At 46.7% G+C, this 17,511-nt stretch overlaps 1 protein-coding gene and 1 non-coding gene across 3 annotated transcripts in view; one reads left to right on the top strand and one right to left on the bottom strand.

Annotated features, from left to right (window-relative positions):
- Nucleotides 1–17,511, top strand: part of CRYL1 (crystallin lambda 1) — a 94,754-nt gene that overhangs the window by 14,257 nt on the left and 62,986 nt on the right. For both annotated transcript variants that reach the window (XM_059903001.1, XM_059903002.1), the window contains exon 2: nt 5,895–6,002. In XM_059903001.1, coding sequence (XP_059758984.1) covers nt 5,895–6,002 — 108 coding nt within the window. The remainder of the gene's footprint in view (nt 1–5,894; nt 6,003–17,511) is intronic.
- Nucleotides 7,704–7,829, bottom strand: LOC132352792 (small nucleolar RNA SNORD22). The gene has a single exon (XR_009498873.1). It is a non-coding gene; the product is annotated as a small nucleolar RNA SNORD22 (small nucleolar RNA).

Below are 17,511 nucleotides of genomic sequence, written 5' to 3'. Positions count from 1 at the left end.
GCGGTAGCCCTGCTTTCCTTCCCTTCTTCCTCCCTCCTCCCTGTCCCTTCCTCTCCCCTCTGGTCCCTTTCTCTCTCCCATCTCCCCTCCTGTACCCCTTGTCTCTCTCTCTGTCTCTCACTCAACCCCATGGGTCATTCCAAGGGCCATCCATTCAAAAGATGGGCCTGGGGAGTGTGAATTAATTGGCTAAAACCTGGTTGAGTTTCATTCTTGGATTTCAACAGACCAAAATATACATATTTCAAAGTTTTGGGAACATACTGGGCCATTGTTTTTCCATTTTTTCTTAATAATTACCAGACTCCCTCTTAAAAGTGCGCGCTAGGAATACAACCCCTATTTAGTTCTTTTCCATTGATCTTTTCGTAAAGGCCACTCTTCCTCAGGGCACTTGGCTTTCCTGAGAGCATGCAGGGCGAGCCCCTTCAGAGCAGTGGGCCTGAGAGAGTAAGAGTGTGTTTTTGGAGAATTAAGAAAGGAGAGAAAACCCCCTTGGGTCCAGGGCTGTGCGAACATTAAAGGGGGAAAATCTGGAAACGGCAGCTTTACAAAATGGCAGTAGAGATGGGTCTCCCGAAGCCATCCTGGCGGTGTTGCCAGGCTTTCGTATCTGGTAGCCCTCAGCTCGCCTTAGAGACCACGGTGTTTCTGAGCCAAAATGTGACTTCAGTGCTCCAACGTACACTGCATTGTGTTCACTCAGGTTTTAGGCCTTGAGCTTTGAAGGTAGGATCTGTCTAGGAAGGCCAGCGTGGTCGTGTGTTCCTGGTGTGACCAGCCAAGGTCCTTGGACTCTTTAATCAGCAGAAATTGATTTGGTGCCAGAGGAGAAACTCAGGCAAGGCTTTACTGGGACTCGTGCTGAGGGGGTGTGGGTGGGGACGTGAGCCGGGGGTGTGGGCAGATCCACGGGTCCGCCAGAGGGGTGGCTCAAGCGGTCTGCCCGCCCCCCGGTGGTGCTGTGTGCAGCGATCATGCACGGGGCCTTGCTTTTGCCCCCAGCACCTCAGATGAGGCCGTTGGGTCTTTGGTCTTTTTGTATCTTGTTCATAATTTGTCCCCACTGCTCATGCGTGCAGTTATTTTTAGGTCCCTATAGTGTCTTTGTATCTGTAGCTTGAGGAGAGGTGTGTACGCAGGTGTAAGCACCGCGGCAAAGGGTCCCGGGTCCCAGCCTGTCTCACTGGGGCCCCATGTGCCCTCTTGCTGTCCCCTTTTTCTGGGCACACTACTTTAGGACTGAGCTCAGGGACCAAGTCCTCCAGGAAAAGTTCTGCTTCTGGGACCCTCCCCTTAGGGTAGAAACTGTGTCATCACCAGTTGTATGTCCCTCATGCCTGGTCCTAGTAGACAGATGTTTGAGCTATTATAACAGAGATGTGTAGCGGGAAGGCTTGCTAGGATGTTGTCTTATATCAGGCTATGCATCCCCTGAACTTGTTTTCATTTACTTTATTCCAGAATTTTACTTTGAGGTGACTACGTACATTCTTTATAAGAAATTTTGTGAGGCATACATTTTTTCCTGCCACTTCTGCATTAAAGCACAAGACACACAGGCATATACACAGACTCACAGAGCAAACCCTAGGACGCTCCAGCTGCCTTTCATCAGCTCAACACTAAACATGCTTTTCCTAGAAATATTTAATAGCTCTTATTGGCAAATATTCCATAGCCAACTGAGATCAAGACTGTTTTACTTCAACTTTTGCCCAGTAAATAAGTAACTGTAGAATGGAAAAGTACTTAAAAAAGTGTCTAGAGTGGACTTATTCAAAGCTAAGTGCCATTAACGATAAAATTAGAATTGAACCAGTTTTATTACTTCACTTTTCTCCCTGGCTGCTTTGCTGCCGTGTAACAGAATAAGTTCATCTGCAGCAGCCTTTGAAATACCAATTCAGATCTATGAATTTAGAAGCTTTAAGGCGTGGTCCCCAACCTTTTTGGCACCAGGGACCGGTTTTGTGGAAGACAGTTTTTCCACGGGCCAGGGGCGCGGGGGGCAATGGTTCAGGCGGTAACGGGAGCGATGGGGGACGGCAGATGAAGCTTCCTTCGCTCACCCGCCGCTCACGTCCTGCTGTGTGGCCCGGTTCCTAAGAGGCCGAGGACCAGTACTGGTCAGCGGCCCGGGGGTTGGGGACCCCTGCTTTAAGGCATTAGTCACAACGGTAAGGACCCATTCTATTCCCCAGGTTTGTAGGGGTTCAGGAAAAGTTAGCAAGATGTCACTGGCTCTAAGGCCAGGAAGCTAATTGTATCTGGGCCCAAAGTAAGGTAGCGCTGGGACCAGAAAGCCGTGGGAAAGCGGTGAGCCAGCTCCCTTTCGTCCTGGGCTGTGACCTGGTCCTGCACCTGTCTCTGGGGTCTGACTGTGACTCCCTGCTGCACGGGCTCACTTGTGTCCGCCCTCCTGCCCCCGCCTGCCCACCGCTGTGTCCCCAGCGTTAGCGTCTTTCAGCCCCAGTACCTGACGCTGACGTACAGTTTCCATAGTTTAGGCCCAGCTTTGAGGAGATGGGGGCTCAGTCCTCTTCAAGCACAGGGTGCTGGTGTCCACTTCGTGACGTCATCGGTGACTGACAGTTGGGGGAGGGGCCCCCCAGGAGTGGGCTTTCTGCCCCTGGTCCCTCCTCTAGAGGAATATAGGCCATACAGACCTTGAAACCCACGACAACAAAAATAAACTGACTTTGCCTTTAATGCCTGTTGTATGGAATACAACTCATCTCTCCCCAACTTTTTATTATGAAAATTCTCAAACACAGAAGAGTTGAAATACAGAAACAAGAATACCCACATACCCACCTCTGTATTCAACAATGGTTAAAAAATCTGCTCTATTTGCCTTTTCTGTATATGATTTATTTAACCAATTCTGAATATTAGAAGGTTCGTTTTTACTTTTTTGCTAGGACAAATTCTACCATGAGTAACTATTTTTGTGCATTGCTTATATTAACCTAAGATACATTCTGGAAGTAAAAGGCCTGGGAGCCGGTGAGGGGGCGTCCGCATCACCTCCCCAGCACTGTGTGTGCTCAGCCTCTGCCATCTCAGCGGGATTTTATCTGCTATCGTTGAACTAAGGCGGTGAAGTATGTTTTCCAGTTAATTTGTTCACATACTTTATTCAGGTTCCCCCCTTTTGTTTGGCATGTTCATCTTTTTTAAAATTTTATTTATTTATGTATTTATGGCTGTGTTGGGTCTTCGTTTCTGCGCGAGGGCTTTCTCTAGTTGCGGCGAGCAGGGGCCACTCTTCATCGCGGTGTGCGGGCCTCTCACTATCGCGGCCTCTCTTGTTGCGGAGCACAGGCTCCAGACGCGCAGGCTCAGTAGTTGTGGCTCACGGGCCTAGTTGCTCCGCGGCATGTGGGATCTTCCCAGACCAGGGCTCGAACCCGTGTGCCCTGCATTGGCAGGTGGATTCTCAACCACTGCGCCACCAGGGAAGCCCCTGGCATGTTCATCTTTTACTTTTGAGTTTGTAGAACTTTTTGTGTATTTATCTGTTATAAATATTATTTCCTTTTGGACATTTGTCTTTTGTTGATTTTTTAGCCATAAACAAAGTTATTAAGATCAATTAGTTTAGCTGGCAGCCAGTATTCAAACAGGAGCACCGTGGCGGCCTAGAGTGATGTGAAACATCTTTGATGGGAAGGTTGGAAGCAGTAGCATGAGGTCTGTCTCCCAGCGCATTTGTGGATGAGGAACCACAGCCTCTGGGAGATTGACATGTGACTGACTTCTGTGTGAGCCCAGCCTGGGGATGAACTAGGTGTCCCGGTGCCAAACTAAATACAAGGATAAATGATTGAGTTATAGTTCTAGACATCGTTTAAATTGCTGCTGCCCCTTAGACCGATAATGCAAGCCACAAACACAAGCCACATGCATAATTAAATTTTCTAGTAGTTACATTAAGAAAGTAAAAAGAAACAGGTGAAATTAATTGTAATATATTTTATTTAATGTAATATTTCCAAAGTGTTATTGTTTCAATGAATAATTGTTATAAAGATTATGGATGAAATAGTTTACATCCTTTTTTTGGGCAGTCTTCAAAATCCAGTATGTTTTTACACTTGCAGAGCATCGCGCTTCAGACCAGCCAGTTGTTGGCGGGGCAACTGGGGTGACCAGCATGAATAGTACTGGCCTTTACCTGGGCCTTGCAGCTTGGAGAGAGAGAGAGAGAGTGTGAGAGAGAGAGAGAGAGAGAGAGAGAGAGTGTGTGTGTGTGTGTGTGTGCGCGCGCGCGCGTGTGTGTGTGTGTGTGTGTGAAGAGGACGAGGATGTCTTCATGCAGGACTATCTCGTTCAGACTCTGGCTTCCTTTTTCCTCCTATGCTCTAGAACCGCTCTGCAGAGATGGAAATGTTCTGTTCACCCCTGCTGTCCAAGGTGGTGGCCACGATCACGTGTGCCATCGAGGACTTTGAAACGGGTCTCTGCTGTTGATGGACTGAATTTTCAAATTTAATTCTTGTTAATTTAAATAGTTGCATGTGGCTGGGGTCCGCCTTATTGGACAGTGCGGGTCTAGGGCACTGAGGGTTTAACAGAAAATTTGTACGTACATACTGTGTAAACTTAACGTTATTTCATAGTGCGGAAGAATCTGGAGTACAGCCTGCTGCGTGATGCTGCTCCCTGCTCCAAAGCTGAGTAGAGATGGTTTTCGTTGTTTGCACTGGGCATTTGGGACCAGTGGCTTCACGGAGATACCTTGTAACCAGACAGGCTCCAGGCTGCCTGGTTGGATTAGGGGCTGAACGCCTGGGACCGTGGAAGGATTTTGGTCAAGAGGAGGCCTGCTAGGCTGTAGATTAGCTGAGTTGGGGGGAGAAGGGCTGGGGGGCCGGAGTGGGGAGAGTCCTCCTTGGAGTCCGTCCCCGGGCTGCTGCTCTGGCCCCCCTTCCCCGGAGCTGCTCACACAGTCACCATGGTGAAGCCTGTGGGCTGTCTGTTCCGTCTACTGGGAAACTAATGATGCGCTTTGCTACCGTTCCCCAAATGCTGGGGCGACAGAGGCTCGGGGTCAGAGACAGAGGGCTTCACTGATCACAGCAGGCCAACAGCTGAGCACCCCCTTTGCACTGGCCCCCCTTTCCCCCCAAGTCCCATGGGGCGACGTCAGGGGGTCGAGGTAGATCCCTGCAGATTCAGTGAGGATGCTTCGGGGGGGGGGGCGGACACTGAGCCCGCTTCCTTCGTTGGAGATGATATTAGAAACCAAGGTTTGGGCGCTATGCATTCATTTCTTTTCTTTAAATTAAAAAATATATTTATTTATTTGGCCGCACCGGCTCTTAGTGGCGGCATGTGGGATCTTAAGTTTCAGCGTGCGGACTTCTTGCGGCCTGCATGTGGGATCTAGTTCCCTGACCAGGAATCGAACCCGGGCCCCCTATGTAGGGAGCACGGAGCCTTACCCACTGGACCACCAGGGAAGTCCCGAGATGTGAACAGTTTTTATGTTGCCTCAAGTGCTGGTGGTGGTAGCAGAAATTATTTACTGGAGGAGGAGAAGGAAAATGCTGTCTCTGTTCTTCAAATTCAGTTACTTGGCTGACAGTGGTCAGTTGGGGGTCCCCAGGGGGGCCTTTCCCCTGGACTCCCTGCCCCCTCCCTGCTGGGGTTTTGGTCTCAGCCATGCTCCCCGCGGGGTCTGGACGGGCCCTGGAGTGAGGTCTCAGGAGCTCTTGCATGGAAGCAACAGTTTAAGCAGATACCGCTGTCAGAATGTGTAGTTTTAAGATATCAAAGATTTTAGGAATGGGGTGCCGTGTGATTTGAAACTTTCCTCCTGGGCCGGGAAGAATGGAAACGCTCCATTTTCAAGCTAACGGGTGGCCTCTCAATTTCTCTCCCTGCAGTGGCCTCATCGGGCGAAGCTGGGCAATGCTGTTCACGAGCGCAGGCTTCAAGGTGAAACTGTACGACGTTGAGCCACGGCAGGTAACACACGCCCTGGACAGCATCAGGTGAGTGCACTGCACCTGCGGAGGAAGCCAGCAGCCCGTGGCCTCAGGTGGTCTTGTCTTCCGTGTCCTCAAGGCTGTAAGTCCTGCGATTTCACTCTCCTTTACCGTCGCAGCCTTGGAGCGGGTGAAGGCCAGGCTGATGGAGAATGGGATTCACACCAAAGCAGGGGCTCAGATGATTAGGACAGGACTTAGGGCGGTGAAGACGTGTGAGGGGCGTGGAGGAACTGAGTGTAGACCCTCAGCTTCCAGCCCGCGTGAGTCAGTGAGCTGCTCTCCTGTGTCACACGCCCTGGAGCTCTGTGGACTCTACGCTTCAGTAACAGAGGTCCTGAGGTTTCTTCTGACCTGTTGCTCTGACATAGCAGGACCAGAATTAACTGTGACCAGTATTGTTTAAGGCATGAGAGTAGGTGGACTTAGCAAACGCTGAGCGCTAAGCCGGCAGAGGGTGGAGTTCTAGGGGCGATCCCAGGAAGAGGATGAATAGGAACCAAAAGGAAAAAGGCCAAAACAGGGAGTCCAAAGACAGAAGAACCAAACTAGTTCATGCCCCGCCCTCCCCCAAGATACCGTCACTAATCATGGTTCCCTCTGGGGCCTGGTTTGTTAGGGAGTTACTCTCCTCCTTTGGGGCATAGCCATGATCGTTAACTTGAATGTGCATTTTTGTGTAACAAAAGATGCTTTATCGTCGACTCTTTGAAAAGACTAATATATAGGGTATGATGTCAGGCTATACGCAACAAGAAATTATATACCTTAGCCCAACTTTGTTGTGTAACAGGTAAGAACCCAAAACCCAGAGAAGTCAAGTTGCTTCTTACATAGAGTAACATGTAGCCAGTGACAAGATGAAACATCAATCTGAGAAACGTAAGCAAACGAAAGAAACAAAAACCAAAAAAGGAAACAACCACCGTAAAACTAAACACCCCCTAGTGCGTTGTTCTGTACTGTATGGAAGGAAGGGGAATTGGCATACGGACCTCTGTGTTCCAGGCACGTGCTACTAACCAGGGACACATAGATGAACAAGACAGAGCTAGTCCTTCCCACCAGGGTGCTTATAGCCTAGTAATCTTACTGCATTAATTCTCATAGTGAACCCCATGGGGTGGAGGTTACTGCTGTATTTTTCTTTTAATAAATTAATTTTATTTATTTATTTTTGGTTGCTTTGGTTCTTCGTTGCTGTGTGCGGCTTTCTCTAGGTGCGGCGAGCAGGGGCTACTCTTTGGTGCAGTGCGTGGGCTTCTCATTGTCGTGGCTTCGCTTGTTGCAGAGCACGGGCTCTAGGCACGTGGGCTTCAGTATTTGTGGCTCTCGGCCTCTAGAGCACAGGCTCAGTTGTTGTGGCACATGGGCTTAGCTGCTTTGCGGCACGTGGGATATTCCCGGGCCAGGGCTCGAACCCGTGCCCCCGGTATTGGCAGGTGGATTCTTAACCACTGTGCCACCAGGGAAGCCCATTTTTTTAAAAAACAAAACAAAACAAAACTTTTATTTAGAAAGGCTGAAATGATTGTATGCTAATTTGAACAGGTAGGTTGTATAAGAAAATTCCGTTTTTGATATCCTCCAAGAGTTGGATTCCATTATGTGTGCTTTGTTCTTTCTTCAGACCTAAAAAAAAAAACAATAACTGATTTTTCAACCAGTAATTTATTCCCTCCTTTGCCTTGTTTAGAAATTCTTATGATCCCTCAGACAGTTCCATGTGGAACAAGCTTTCCTCTTCTCCCCCAGCCAGCCCCAGTGGGTTCACCTTTACAGGCTCTGGGACTAGGGCAGGAGGTAAGACGTGTGAATGTTTCTTCACTGGGAAGTTACTGCCGTATTTTATGAGAAAACTTAGGTCTGTGAATGGTCAGGAACCCACTCAAAGACATAGTAGGACACAGAGTCCAGCCGTGGTTTATCTGACATGCCAAGGACAGGCATTTTCAACATTTCTCTATACTGTTTGTTTTATAGAGATTCTGCAAGTATTACTTTCCATGTTAAATATATACAAAAGAACAGGTCACTTATACTAGTTTATCAAGACTGGAATAAAACAAACATTCATGAACTTGAGGTCTAGAGTATTATCAATACCCTGTGTCCACCTTTTGAATCTGACCCCCATCTTCCTTTATTTTGTATCTACCATTACCTTGCCTAAAAAAAAGTTCTATCATATATTTGTTTCCCTAAACAATATATGGTTTAGTTTTGCTTGTTTTTGTGCTTTATAAAAATATTTTTGTGAGATTCACCCATGTCATTGCTTATAGCTGTAGTACACCTATGGCCATTGCTATATAATATTCTACTGTGTGACTTTGCTGTTATTTATTTATATTTTATCCTGATGAACGTCATAGCTGTTTCTAGTTGGGGGCTAATGTAAACAATGCTGCATTATTATCCTTTCATATGTCTCCTGGTGCTTAAGTGCAAGAGTGTCCACAGGGTACATACCTAAGTGTGAGATTGCTGGGTCTGTTTTCCTTCTGGGATTCTGATTATATGTATAGCGAACCAACTCATTCTAGCCTTCAGATCTTTTAAAGTCTCTTTCAACTTTCCATCTCCCTCTCTCTTTGCAGGACATTCTGGGTACATTCTTTAGATCTTTCTTCCAGTTTGCTAATTCTAGTTTTAGCTGTGTCTAATCTGTTATTTAAACCATCCACTGAGTTTATTTCAGTAATTAAATTTCCATTTTAAAAGTTCTATTTGCTTCTTTTCCAAATATACCTGCTCATTTTTAATAGTTTCTCATTGTTTGCTGATTGTGGTTCCAGTTTTCAAACCTTTGAGGATTTAATACGTGATTGCTTTATATTATATATCTGATAATTCCAGTACCTGGGGTTGTCTTAGATCGGGTTCCTCAGAATCAGAACCTGAGACAAAGATTCCTGGGCCAGTGATTTATTAAGAAAGCGCTTCTGGGAGAAACCAGTGAGGGATTGGGGTCGGGATAAGGAAGACGAAGGTAAGATTTTGGGAGGAGATCCAGCCTCAGCGAGTTTGCATTGGAGTCCTGGAGCATTAAGTGCTCTGCAGAGTTTTTAATCCCTGGAGGCTCGGGAGCTGCTTTCACACTCCTGCCTGGGTGTGACTCCCAGGCTTCTGGGTCCAGGGTGGTGCCCTGAGGGAGGGGGCAGCGGAAGAATTCACATGCTGGGGGGATGGGCTGGTAAAGGGAACTCGGGGAGATCTGGGGGGATCCCCCATGCCTCCACTGCAGAAATCACTGGGGAGTTTGCGGTAAAAAAACATTTCTTTCCTGACTTATTCCCACTTTCATTCATTCAAAAACCCTGACTGATCACCTCCTGTGTGCTGGGCACGGAGGCTGGAGATTAAGCGGTAAACACAACAGACTAAGACCCCGAACCTCGAGGGGAGGGGAGCGGAGGGCGGCGGACGGTCCCAAAGGAGTCACTGGCATGCTTGGTGTCTCAGCATCAGCTCTGGCAAACCAGGCGACTGGCCAGATCCGGGCTGCGGTGTGTCTGGTGTATCCTGTGAGCTAGGATTGGTTTTTACACTTTTAAGGGTTATGTAATAAAAAAGAAGAAAAGTATGTAACAGAGACCTCATGTGGCCACAAAGCCTGAAATATCCCTATGTGGCCCTTTACACAAGAATTGCTCCACCCACATGTTTAATAGTTGAGATTCCGGTTTGCACTCCTGACGTGTGGGTTTTCCCAGACCAAGCAGTTCTCCGACCCCAGTTGCATGTCCTACGACTCAGCTCAGTTCTGAGCGGCCATCAGGCTCCGCAGGTGAGGGGCTCGGTCCCGCGAGCCCCTCAATCCAGATGCCAATTAAGCCCAGTTGTCACCTGTGCCCCCGCCCTGTGGATCAGAGTTCCCCACAGCCCCCTCCTTGGGTTTGCTTAACTGGCTAGAGCGGCTCACGGGCCGGGAGACTAGCTACTCGCTAGATTTCTGGTTTATTACCAACGGTGTTAGGGCTACGAATCAACATGCAGATGAAGAGAGGCACAGGGGACACGTGGAGGGGCGTGGAGTTTTCCTGCCCTCTGGGTGCCCCCCCCACCCCCGAATCTCCACCTGTTCAACCTGGAGGCTCTCTGAAGCCCGTCTTTGGGTTTTATGGAGGCTTCATCATTTAGGCACTGTTGATTAAATCCATGCAATCATTGCCCGCTGGTGACTGAACTCACTCTCCGCCCCCAGGTCAGGGGCACGACTGTAATTCCTGGGATGGTGCCACAGGCAAGCAGCCCCTATCCTGAGGTGCTTTCAGAAGTCACCTCATTAACATAACAAAAGACACCTTCGTTGCTGTCTTCACAGGAAATTCCAAGAGTTTTTAGGAGTTCTGTGCCAGCTCTGTGAAGACCAACTACATCTTTCTTATTGTAAGTCACAATATCACAGAAGTAGTAGGTGCTAAGAAGAAAAATAAAGTTTGCGGTGGTTTATCACGGTAGGGGTGGAAAAATGTCCCCTTCTTCCCTCCTAGGTTCTTTGGCTGGTCTGATAATTAAATTGATATAAGGCAGATTAACAGGAGAAAAACAGATGTAACTACGTACATAGGGGAGCCCCCTAAAGCCATTAGGACTCACAAGGCTTAGCCGGGCAGCTGAGGCTTCTATAAATCTTGCCTGGGCCGGACGTCAGGATACAGAGGAGGGAAGGCCTTTCCCTGGAAGGTGAGGAGACCTTGGGATAACAAAGGCTGCCCTGTTGTGCAGGTGTTTCTCAGGTAAAACTGTCTCTTCTGACCCAGGCCCCCTTTCCAATGTAAATTTAGGCAGTTGAGGGGGAAGGAAAGAGCCTTTCCTGAATCTGCTGGGTTTTGATTGCTTTTATCTCAAAACAATCCTTGTGCCAAGGTGGCATATTTTGGGGTGAAAAAACCTGTTCCCCTTCGTTGCCTTGTGTGTTTGGTGATCTCTGAGCCTGAATGAGTTTGGCCCTAGTCTGGAAAGCCTGGGCCTGCACTGGACCTAGTGTAGTGTACTGGAAACTCTCCGCTGGGGGTTTTCTCAGTCATGCTCCTGGGTCTGGAGACTGAGTAGGGTCTGACTTTGTCTCCTTCACTCCTGACCCTGGGTCTCAGACACAGGCCCCTCGTGCATGTACCCTTAGGGCAACCCTACCTTTTGCTGGTTTCAGTTCTTTTATTTTTTTAGTCGATAAATTTTTTTTTAATGAAACAGCTCCTTTTTAATTCCTATGTTTTCTCTTTTTATTTTATTTATTTATTTTTAAAATATTTATTTATTTATTTGGTTGCACCGGATCTTAGTTGTGGCAGGCGGGCTCCTTAGTTGCAGCTCACTGGTTCCTTAGTTGCAGAACATGGGCTCCTTAGTTGCAGCTCCAGGGGTCCTTAGTTGCAGCTCGCCAGCTCCTTAGTTGTGGCATGCAAACTCTTAGTTGCGGCATGAATGTGGGATCTAATTCCCAGACCAGGGATCGAAACCAGGCCCCCTGAACTGGAAGTGCGGAGTCTTATCCACTGTGCCACCAGGGAAGTCCCTCTCTTTTTTTTTTTTTTTTTTTTTTAGAATTTTTTTTTTTTAAGGCATTGTTTACTTTGTTTATTTATTTATTTTTGGCTGTGTTGGGTCTTCGTTTCTCTGCGAGGGCTTTCTCTAGTTGTGGCAAGCGGGGGCCACTCTTCATCGCGGTGCGCGGGCCTCTCACCATCGCGGCCCCTCCCGTTGCGGGGCACAGGCTCCAGACGCGCAGGCTCAGTAATTGTGGCTCACGGGCCTAGTCGCTCCGCGGCATGTGGGATCCCCCCAGACCAGGGCTCGAACCCGTGTGCCCTGCACTGGCAAGCAGACTCCCAACCACTGCGCCACCAGGGAAGCCCCCCTCTCTTTTTAAAATAGATCTTATTATTTAGAGCCGTTTTAGGTTCACAGCAAAACTGAGGAGAGGTATAGAGCTTTCCTGTGTACCCCCCAGCCCCAAACACATGCACAGCGCCCCCATTATCAACATCCCTCACCGGATGGTACATTTGTTACAACTACAGTGACACATCATCGTCATCCAAAGACCATAGTTAATATCACAGTTCACTCTTAGTGTTGTACAGTAAGTCCCCTACATACGAGCCTTCAAGTTGCAAACGTGTGTTCGCATGTCCAGTCACGTAAGTTAGTTCCCGTCTGGCGTACATTGTCACGTGTGTGCGTCCTCTACAAGTGGACAGCCACTGTGCTTTTGTGTACCTTGCTGTACAGTACTGTCTAGAGCACAGTAGTACAGTATCCTTATTTCAAGCCCAGGATGTCCGGAAGCAAGCGTAAAAGCAGTGGTATATATAGCTGATTGTGTTAGTTGGGTACCTAGGCTAACTTTGTTGGACTTACGAACAAATTGGACTTAAGAACGTGCTCTTGGAATGGAACTCGTTTGTATGTAAGGGACTTACTGTACATTCTGTGGGTTCAGACATATGGACATGTATCCACCATTATAGTATCATAAGGAAAAGTTACTGCCCTAAAAATTTCCTGTGTTATCAAATGAAACTTCATGTGCCTGATGCACAGTGAGGGCCAACAAACCAAAATGTCAGAGTATGGAGCAGAGAAAGGTTTACTGCAGCGCCAAGCAAGGAGAACAGGTGGCTTGTGCTCAAAAGACCCGAACTCCCCAGTGGTTTTTAGGGAAAAGTCTTTAATAGGCAAAATTTGGGGTGAGCGCTTCAGGGTGTGTGACTTCCTTCTGATTGGTTGGTGGTGAGGTAAGAGGGCGGAGCTCCAGGCATCTTGTGCTCAGCCTGAAGTTACCATCCTCCACCTGGGTTCTGCAGAAGAGCTCAGAGAGGTATTGCGATGTGTATTCCTTGAGGAGGAGGAGGGACCCCGCCCTAAGGCTGCGCTATTTCTTGACTGCTCTTCCCTGGTATCTGCATCCCCTCCCTTCCCTGACCAGCAACTGTTTGAATCTGCCCTTTGGAACTCAGGGAAGGTCTATGAGGCTGAAGCCTTTTTCCTGCCAACGAGGAAAGGGGACACAAAAAGGCTTTTATACCCAGGAGGGCCCCGCTGGGTCCTGCTCCATTTCACCTATGCTCCCTCCTCCCAAGCCCTTGTCAACCACTGAGCTATATACTGTATCAGTTTGGAATCACACAGTCTGTAGCCTGTTCACATGGGCTTCTTTCATTTAATAATACACACTTAGGTTTTCCCCATGTCTTTTCATAACTCGCTCCTTTTAGCACCGAATAATACTCCATTGTTGGGATACACTGCAGTTTATTTATCCATTTACTTACCAGAGGACGTCTTGGGCGCTCCCACATTTTGACAGTTATGAACAAAGCTCCTATAAACAAACATCCAAGCAGGTTTTTGTATGGACATGTTTTCAACTCCGTAGGGTAAATACCAAGGAATACAATTGCTGGGTCATATGGTAAGAGTATGTTTGTTTGTTTGTTTGTTTGTTTTAATAGATTTCCCTTTTTTTAAAAAATAAATTTATTTACTTATTTATTTATTTTTGGCCGCATTGGGTCTTTGTTGCTGCACGCAGGCTTTCTCTAGTTGCGGTGAGCTGGGGCCACTCTTCGTTGTGGTGCGCGGGCTTCTCGTTGCTGTGGCTTCTCTTGTTGTGGAGCACAGGCTTTAAGCACGCAGGCTCAGTAGTTGTGGCGCTCAGGCTTAGTTGCTCTGTGGCATGTGGGATCTTCCCAGACCAAGGCTCGAACCCATGTCCCCTGCATAGGCAAGTGGATTCTTAACCACTGCGCCACCAGGGAAGCTCTAGAGTGTTTTTAAAAGACATCAAAGGAACAAGGCAGCACAAAGAACTTAGTATTTAATTTAGTGGAGGATGAAAAAAAATTGATAGTTAATCTAAGAAAGAAGTGGAAAATTTTATTTGAGCCAACCTGAGGATTATAACCCAGGAAACAGTCTTTCAGAAAGTCTGAGGATTGTTCCTCCTGTTAGAGGTCAAAGCACAGTTGTGTAAGTTTTTGGGATGAAGGGTTATATGTCAAATATGTATATTTGTTACTGAACTCACTGCTCAAAAGCCAGTACTGGAGAGACCACTGTTGGTTGGAAAGGAAAGGTTGCTTTATTCAGGAGGCCGGCAACCTGGGGAGAAGGTGGGGTCATGTTCAAAAAAGAAAAAAAATCTGAAGATTCTCCTCAACCATGAAATTATTAAAGGGAGAATCATTGGGGGAGGGGGTCAGAGTCTTCCTCATCTCCCACTGTGTGCAGACTCTCTTCTGATTGGTTGGTGGTGAGTAAAGGGCGGGACTCCAGGAATCTTGAGCTCGGCCTGAAGTTGCCATCCTCCACTGGGTTGGGGCCTTAGTTCCCGTAGAAGAACTCAGGGTATTGTGATGTATATCCCTTGAGGGGGAACCAGGACCCTGTCCCAAGGCTGCATTATTGTTTCTTGACTGCTCCTCCCTTTTCTCCGCATACCCTCCATTCCCTGATCAGCAACTGTTTGAATCTGCCCCTTGGAACTCAGGGAAAGTCAAGGAGGCTGAATGAAGCGTGTTTCCTACAAAGGAGAAACGGGGAGGGTCATGGAAAGGACTTGTACCCCACAGGGTCCTGCTCCGTTCCTATTGACAGTTTACACAATCCAGGTCTGAACATCCAAAGACCATACACACATGGTGGGTTGTCATGACCCCAGACGAGGTTCAGAAGGAAGGTTCTCTCCTAAGGCGCTCTGGTTAATTCAGATGCACAGCAGGCGCTAAAGGGGAGGGAGGAGGCCCAGATGGGCAGAGAAAAGTTTTATGTTTAAATTTTCCTTGAAATTTACAGATAAAATTTATAAATTTATAAATTAAATTTAGAAATAAATTCATAAATTAAATTTGTAAATAAATTCATAAATAAAATTCCTTGAAATACGAATTTTATTTCATCAAGGTGATGTAGGGAGCAATAGGAATATACTGACAGTGTAACAACCATTAAGGGGAATACAGTGTAAAGAACTTTGAGGAATTTATGGCATTTGTAAGTAGGTAAAATTACACTGACTTTGGTAAATTTATCTTTTGTTCCCACATGAGTGGTTTGTCTGAGTCGCGGCACAGGGAGTCCCTCTGGGGATGGTAGTGACAGTCGTGCTGGGCCTCACATGCTGGGCTTTTACTTGGTTTTCTGGCACGTGTGTTGGTGGAGGCAGTTTGGAGCTGAGAGTTTAGCTCAACAGCAGGCCCAGGGTTGGAGGGAAGCCCAGCCTGGAGAGGCGACCCTGAGCGTCCGGTGTGGGCTGCAGACCAGCTCAGAAAGGCCAGACGGTGGAGCTTTAGGCCTTTCAGTTCCTCCTCATGGAGCTGAAGCAAACAAGGGGCAGGCCTGCGTCCCAGCAAACTTAGTGTGTTAGCACTAGCTTTGGAGTCCATAAAATTGTCACACGTCACAAAGTATTGTTTGTTTTTTTTTTTCCAACCATTTAAAAATGTAAAAATCATCATTCTCTCTCAGGCCTTATGGAAACTGGACTGTAGTTTACTGACCTCTACACTTTTCAGTTCTGTTATCGTTTCATCTTTTATTTTGTAGACCTAGTTCCAACGCAGCTGTAACCAAGAGAAAACTCTTATGATTCCTAATTGAAAAGTTCTTTGTCCTACTTCTTGGGGTATTTGTATTAATAGGCCTTATTTTTTAGGTGTATCATTAAAGATCTTGTCCACTTTTAAAGTCCTTTCAGGCATCAGGGAGAACGTGGGGAAATTGTCAAGTAGGGTTTTCTTGTTCCTTTTTTTTTTAAGGCCAGATTAAAGGCTTCCCTATTTTCCTACTACTTTGCTTAATTAAGATCTAATACTTTAAAATATTATTGGTGGCCAATTAGATTGGCCTGTAAGATTTTTCAACCAAACCAAACCAAATAAAACAAAAAACACCAAACCAAAACAATTACTATTAGCATCCTTGTTATAGAACAAGCAAATGTACTGAATTCTTATGTGTCTTAAGACTTGAGTACACACAGATCTTTCCTCATACTGTGGCTTTGTTCTTATAACCCACTTATGTGTAAGTCGAGTTCACTTTAATATGCAGAACTGGTTGTACTTCTGACAGGAAGTGGGATTTCAGGATATCTTGTGACTGCCTCAGCTCAGATTGTTGCTGGCAAAAGCCTCCAGGAGAGTTGGGTTTCAGTGCTGTCTGGTCACCCTCCTAGGTGGGGCACCACTCCGTTTTAGGTTTTGTGACTAACGTAAGGCCACCTGCTCTCCTCTCTTAAATCATGGGATTTTCAAATGTGCCATTCCTGCACCGGAGACCAAGTTAAGAGGCTCGAATCCAAACCGTACTTTTGTGAATATTTTGTTCAGGAAGATGAGTTCTGAGTGTCCCAATCTTTTCAGCCAGGAAAGAATTATCACTGCTTCTTTCCGTAAGAGAACCATCGGCCTGCAGGCTGAAATGACTGTCGGCTCATGTCGACAGCCACGCTGGGTGTTGGCTGTGGTCCTGAGAGGTTCAGGACCCCAAGATGAAGTGTCCCTGACCATGTCTTAGGCATGAGGCTTAAGGAGAGCCAACTTTATCCCTTTGTCAAGAAGCATAAACAGTGTATCTTCCCGATTGGGTTGAATTGACTGGTGGGTCATTGCTGTGCTCAAAGAGCACCCTTTTTCTTTTTTTTTTTTTTTTAAATATTTATTTAGGCTGCGTCATGTCTTAGTTGCGGCATGTGGGATCTAGTTCCCTGACCAGGGATCGAACCCGGGCCCCCTGCATTGGGAGCACAGCGTTTTACCCACTGGACCGCCAGGGAAGTCCCAAGGAACATCCTTTTGTGGCCCCTATTCTTTGGTCCTTGTTGTCACACAGGTGAGGACAGAGCTCTGCCTTCCTCTCGGCGCCCCTCGGTGTTTGATCTCCAAACACCAGCCAGGATGGGCACAGAAATAAAGCGATTCTTGTCCCCAGAGCCGAGAACATATTGAGCACTAGCTCAATAGTTTTAACTGAGTCATAGGAACGTTTTCTAGAGTCTGTGGCTGTGTTTTTCATAGACTTTTCTGCCATCTGTCCTGCCCTTGCAGTTCAGCTCACTTACCATATTCAGTTCTTCTGAACATCCTATAGTAGAATATAAAATGTTGAAACTCTTTACTCCTGCATGAAAATTCTATGAGTTTTAGACCTATTAAATGCAAATCTTTAGTGGGTTGAAATGGTACATCTCGATTCTAAACTTGCAAAAATGAACTTGAACTGGGTCAAGTTGATTTTTGAAATATTAAAACATTAAAAGATAAAAGAAATTATCACAACTCATATCACGCCAAGAGTACTTAGTAAATTAAAAAAAAAAAAAAAGAATGCTGTCATCCAAGACTAATCTTTTTCTAACAAGGTGGCAAAATGAGTCACTTAAAACTTCACATATTTAAATCCCATAATAGAAAGGGAGCTTGACCTTGAAAAACCCATTAGCAGATGCTTTGCCACTTAGCTTTTGTTCTCCATTGTATGCTCAATGCTTGGCATGTATTAGGGCTCA

Source organism: Balaenoptera ricei, chromosome 18, assembly GCF_028023285.1.
Source record: "Balaenoptera ricei isolate mBalRic1 chromosome 18, mBalRic1.hap2, whole genome shotgun sequence".
NCBI classification, from domain to species: domain Eukaryota; kingdom Metazoa; phylum Chordata; class Mammalia; order Artiodactyla; family Balaenopteridae; genus Balaenoptera; species Balaenoptera ricei.
The sequence above is the reverse complement of the archived record's forward strand: the minus strand, read 5'-3'. Positions and strand labels throughout refer to the sequence as shown.